The following is a 6,240-nucleotide window of genomic DNA, read 5'->3' as shown; positions in this document are numbered from 1 at the left end:
TATGTATGAGCTATTAAGCTGAAATGTCTCTATTATAAGTATTTGTTTAATTTGTTATAAATATGGAATAATATAAACAGCCAACAGATTAAATTACAACAATAATTACAATGATAATTTTAGAATTAATAATTTTTTTTATATGTCTTCATAAATACGTTTTTAATGTATACGTGTATATATCTTTCACGATGTAAAAATGACTCCCTATTGTAATATGTTAGAATAGAGAGAGAAATTTGTAAGATATTGTTATATTTTTATTAATAAATTAATTAAAGTTAATAGTAAATAGTAAAAAAGTTATTTAATAAAAGATATTATAAATCTAAACAGTTCTCAACTTTAATTTATGTAAATACCCACTGCCACGAGTTTGGAAGCTTCTCCTTTAATAAAAAATTACTTATGCATTATTTATACCACAATCGCTTTTTATCCCACTCTAGATATATTAGATCTTTACTAAAGGTCCACTGCTAATATAAGTTGGCCCCACAAAGCTCATATAAATGCATGCAGTTCACTTAAATAAATGATTTTATTATCGGAGGTTCCGGGCCGACAGAAAAGGATACAAGTGATTTTAAATAAGGAAAATATGTTGGGAAATCTGAAAATAAACTTCTTAAAATTGATAAAAACACGAATTAAAAAGTTAAATCTACTAGTAAGTTTGAAGACGACGCTCTACTAAAATAAAATAATTACCTTTAGTGGATATAATTAATAAATAACATGTACAGGGTGTTCTTAAAGAAAATGGCAGAATGGTTCGGGTAAATCTAGAGCTAAAAAGAACATGTCGAATGTCGAAAAAGTTACAATTGACAGATTTTCTACTAATACAGGTGTAACTTTTCAACCACTTTTGCCCTTTGGAGGGGGTCGACATAAGTATTTCTTAATTTATTTATTCCTAAGTCTTTTTTGTTTGGCAAAAGAGTATTGATGTACGAATCAATCCGCGGATTCTTTTAAATCGTTTGCCTTTCTCACTTTTTGCTTTAAAATTGACCATTTATTATCAAAAATAAATAAATTAAATTAATTAACATTCACTCACTCACTCAGTTGCAGCAGCTAATACAGACTGCTATGCTATTTTATGTCAGTTATCTTTCGTGAGATTTCCCAGTGCTTCCTTAGATCAACCAGTAAGTCTTATTCATAAATGCTCGCAAGCCATGTGACCCTCGAGCTTCAACATTACACTATTGGTATTGTCTACTAAAAATCCCTAAATCTTAGTACACGCTATAAGTATCCTTCAAAAATACATATATTCCTTTATTAGCTCCCACATGTTTGTAAGTATTCTTTGAATATTAGAAAAACTACGCCGCAGGGAAAACAATGTATCCCAAAAGTGAAGTGAGTGAACAAAAAGGTGAGAAAGTCAAAAATTTTAAAATGATACGTATTTCTGAATACTAAATTTTTTTCCAAAAAATAACTTGGAAGATGCTTGTGTCAACCCTCTACAAGGGGCAGAAATTTTCGAAAAATGGTTGAAAAGTTACAGTTGTGTTAGTAGAAATCTGTATAATATTTTACAATTGTGCTTGTTTGGTTTTCATTGCAGCCGGTTTTTCATACCTTGAAAGACGGTATCTCCTAAGGGGTGAAGAGTGTGTTTTCTTAGTTGTAAATTCACCGGTACCATTTATATCGTTTTTAAAATTCCCTGCACAGAATACTGAATATACGAATGAGTGATACAATCAGTACCATCTATGATCACAATGAAGAACTAACGTTATAAACCTGGTACAGTGTACCTGGTAGAAATCTTCTCTGCAGCAGAATAATCAATAATATAAGGCATCTACAAAAAGAAATTTATTTTATAAATATATACTATTATGAATACGATTTTTAAAATTAAGATGGCATTTATTCTGAAAAATATATACTGTTATATGAAAATCATGGATTCAAGACATTTACGCTATCTTTAAAATCGTTATTGCAAATCTCAAGAAATATGAAATATTATAGAAATTGTCTCAATAAAAAGATTACTTAGTGGTTCTCACAAGATATGCTTTTGAAGAAACATTTTTTTTGTAATTGCTCTTATTGAATTTTATCTCAGGAGACAATGCATCTGTACAACCAGTCAAACTTAGACAAGAAACTACTAGATGGCGGGTCTCTTGTAAAATCCCTATCACCTCTGTTGAAAATATAAATAAACATAAAAGGGATTTTATTAGAGAGTCGCTATCTACTTAGTAGTTTCCTATTTAAGTTCAACAGGTTGCCTAATTATATTACATAATCTGTCTACCTCGAGCGTGTGCTTTATATTATCATCTAGACAATAATTCATGAGTAATGGCTATCTTGTGTATATTAGGAATGTCTTGAGTAATCATGATAAAAGGTTGTTCGACATCACTATTTTTAAGAGGTTTTGACTTAATGGTATGTACGTAGATACATGTCATTATATCACCTCATTTTCATTGTTAATATTACCAGAAAAATTGTTAATTAACTTATACTGTAGATAAGATATAGTAGATAAAAGCTATACAGTATGTATCATGTTCCAATCTTAAAATAGTTACTTCAAGCCTATTAAGCAATTTCCCTACTACGTTTTGAAATGTACAAAATGAATCAAAATGCTGGTAAAATTTAACTGGGCAAAAGTTATATTTATTTAGATATTTGTAGTAATGGACAAATGATAGTTTATAGGATAACCAGTTGTATACAGTTCAAAATAGTTGAACATTTTATTAGGAGAAAACTAAAATGAAAATCTTTAATCAAATAATGCGAGCAAACCTATTTCAGTTTTAAATTAATTTGTGAATGCAATATGAATTTATGAAACCACATTTATATTCAGTTCATTTGTATTGGATCATTTGGTTTTTGCCTTTATTCAAAAACACTGACTTTCAAAACATGGTTATTTATGGATATCAATTAAGGTTGATACTATCTCTTATACTTTTGGTCTATAGATCTCCAGAAATGAATTACAAGTTTTTTTAATGACGCTCTTGAACGCAAACTGCTGAAGCCATTTATCGAATGAGTGATATAAATAAAGATCTATTTAAAACTGATGATCAGTACACTTTAATGATATGATGTTCATTAAATTGTAGCGGAACACTTGTAACCAATACTTCAACATCGTTTATAGATAAAATTCTAACTTCATATGTTAATTGTACCTATTATTGCATTAGTGGTTGAACTTGTCGAGTCATGATGTTTTCTTATGAAGCAGATTAAAGATAACGTTAACTTTTTAAGTTAACAATTATTGCTGATGCTACTTGATATAACATTTTCCTTTAAAATCTGTTCCATCACAAAGAAGTGGTGTCCATAGGTTGAGGGATCATATAAGATTGCTTATGAAATTAGGAATAAAGCTAAGACTAAATATAAGAGAATCAAATTATGGGCTAATTGGGAATATTATAAACAGTTTACACAAATTGGTCTGTTACTAATGAGAAGCATTTCTTTATAACATTTGTTATAATTGTTGTTCCAAAAAATTATGGAACAAGTTAAAACAGGAAAATAGAAGTTTGTCTCACGTCACATCTTGATAATGCTGAAAATTGATCAATTAAAGACATTTGAGAATTATCTACAATTTGCACTAGTACAGAATTATCGCTGTTCGAAAACAACAAAGGCAATTCGTAATAAACCAATATTAAAACATAGAACAAATTAAATGTAATTATTAAAATTTTAACAATTGAAAATGCATATATTAATATTCAGGGTTTAATTGCCAGCAGGTGTCGTTTGTCAGACATTATGTTGCTTAAAACTGAGATTGAAATCGAATCTTTATTGTCACAGTTTCTCATTATCTGTACTACTAGTTCAGGGAACTTTTTATATAGTTGTAAATACGGTTTTATTGTTAAATGAAATGAAAATATTCGACTATACTATATCTCAAATATCACTGTTATCAAACGCTTAACTAATAGATAGAATTCTTCAATTATGCAAATTGTTCAAATTTCGTTAGGTATTATTACAGACTACTTATGTCGTGCTTAAACATCATGTTATTGCTCCAACAATCTCCATGAGTAATAACAGAATATTTCGTTTTACTATCTGTAATCTCTAGTAAAAACTCTTTGTGATTTTGTAGATATAGTCGCAACTTTTCTATCACGGCATCATCAACTCCTGGTTGAAGACTTTCAATACAATTTTCGTATAAATACTTTATCCCTTTTTGAGTAACCTCGTTCTCGACAATCCTCAAAAATATATCTACCAGCCCTTTCGCCAAATCGGCGTACTCCTCAGGGTGTGAAGCTTTATAAGCGAATGATAAACCGTGGAACTTCCCGTATTCCCTGAAGATAAGTTCGTAATATTCCTTGCCTAAAGGCAGTTTCTTATCGTGATTCTGGAANCCTCAGGGTGTGAAGCTTTATAAGCGAATGATAAACCGTGGAACTTCCCGTATTCCCTGAAGATAAGTTCGTAATATTCCTTGCCTAAAGGCAGTTTCTTATCGTGATTCTGGAAATGCTGAAACTTCAAGTTCTCCATGACTAAGTACTCAAAGTTCGCGTTGGAAAATGTTGCCAAACATTTGGGCACTTTCTGGAAGCGGTACTTCATCGGAATTTGTTCTTGGAACTTGTCTAGAGTATGCCATACTTTCGAGTAAAAGTAAATCTCGTTCATATAAATATCCTTAACTGGCATTACGTCTCTGAGTGCCTCGTCCCTAAAAGCTTGCTTCACAATAACATTCAATTCTTTGCGAGTTTTTTTATTCCTTAACGTTACGAAAATCACTTCTCCAGAGAATCCCTCACCCTTCTTGTTCGGATTGTGACAAGCTATCTCGAAATTCTCCTCATCTCCATCAACCAACTGTTTCAACGTCTTACAAACTTCTAGCAGAATGTCGCTAGATACTTTTTTGGTATCTCCCATTCTCGAGCACAATCACAACCGAGTAAGATTATGTGCGTTCTCATATTTAAAGTAAATGTAGTGATACTATCTGCCGATACAGGATGGCTTACACAATTCATTCTTTCAAAGAAAATTTCATAGAACATTTTGCAACAATGTTAAGGTTGTCGTTCACTTCCCCGTTGCAACATGACTCGGCCCGCATCAAAATACGGATGGAATTAAAATAACACGACTGAATTAAACTAAACAACGCCTATGGAATCTGAAAGGATAACTTCCAATTTAAATAAAACTATTATCCTTAAATTCAACAGAACAAGGTTCTATACATATAGTATAAAATTTAAACCTACTTTTACATAATTTCAGTTTTTAAATTGTATCCTACATTGCTATAGTCTGTTCAGAAATGAAAGAGAGTAATAAAAGCTCATTATGTATGCAAATCGTAAATAAATGTAGTACTGGTGCTATATTCAATATTTTTATATTATGTATTTTCCGTATAGATGAGACCTACTTTCAACAAAACTTTGTGCGATCGGACTGTACTAAATTGTAGCAGGTAGCTAAAATTTAATCCCCGACAATCCGTCTTTATCTATGCCTCTTCAATTTCTCGGTCCATTTCTCTTATAAGTAAACCATATAAAAACAGCATTTCAAAATATGAGGCTACTTTAAGCAGCATAACCGGATTAAGAGGGTTTTTACTAATTCAAATAAAATTATTCAATATTATTATCAAAATATTTATTTAAATTTAATGAATAGACTTTTATTCCACACAAAAATATATGTATTTTGAAAATTCAAATTATGGTGAGTAAATGTAGTGTTGTATAAATGTACAATAAAGAAAATAAAAAAGTAGGTATATTAAAATTCATCCTCTGAATATTCTGATGAATTATCTTCGTCTCCTAGATTGATAACGATAGGTTCCACAGTAACGTCAATTAAATTATCGAGTTCCCACATTTTCTCCTCTTCTTTTTGTACATGATGTATACATCTTTGCCAGTTATCTGCAGTTACTCGTTCCAAGGAATTTTTTAACAAAATTTTCACGTCACTTAATTTAAACGTCGTATTATTTCGCGCTACATCTCCTTTTACCTGCGCCCAGACTAATTCGATTGGGTTAAGTTCACAGTGATAAGGTGGTAACCGTAGTACCGTTATTTGGCGATTTGTTGCCATTTCATCGATAACATATTTTTTCTGATCTTTATTAAGATTGACAAGTGTCAAAAGTTCCTTTTTCACCATATTTGTTTCAAAAGAAATGTTTTTTCCGGA

The 6,240-nt window shown here is 30.7% G+C and overlaps 1 protein-coding gene across 1 annotated transcript; it reads right to left on the bottom strand.

Moving 5' to 3' along the window:
- Nucleotides 1–4,027: 4,027 nt before the first annotated feature.
- Nucleotides 4,028–4,953, bottom strand: LOC108907132. The gene is made up of 2 exons (XM_023454418.1): nucleotides 4,458–4,953; nucleotides 4,028–4,389 (listed from the first exon to the last, which is right to left on the bottom strand). The coding sequence occupies exons 1-2, from the start codon at nucleotides 4,951–4,953 to the stop codon at nucleotides 4,028–4,030; spliced, it is 858 nt and encodes a 285-aa protein (XP_023310186.1).
- Nucleotides 4,954–6,240: the final 1,287 nt, after the last annotated feature.

This window comes from Anoplophora glabripennis, unplaced genomic scaffold (genome assembly GCF_000390285.2).
Source record: "Anoplophora glabripennis isolate ALB-LARVAE unplaced genomic scaffold, Agla_2.0 scaffold310, whole genome shotgun sequence".
NCBI classification, from domain to species: Eukaryota; Metazoa; Arthropoda; class Insecta; order Coleoptera; family Cerambycidae; genus Anoplophora; species Anoplophora glabripennis.
Note: the sequence above shows the minus strand (reverse complement) of the source record. Positions and strands in the feature narration are given on the sequence as shown.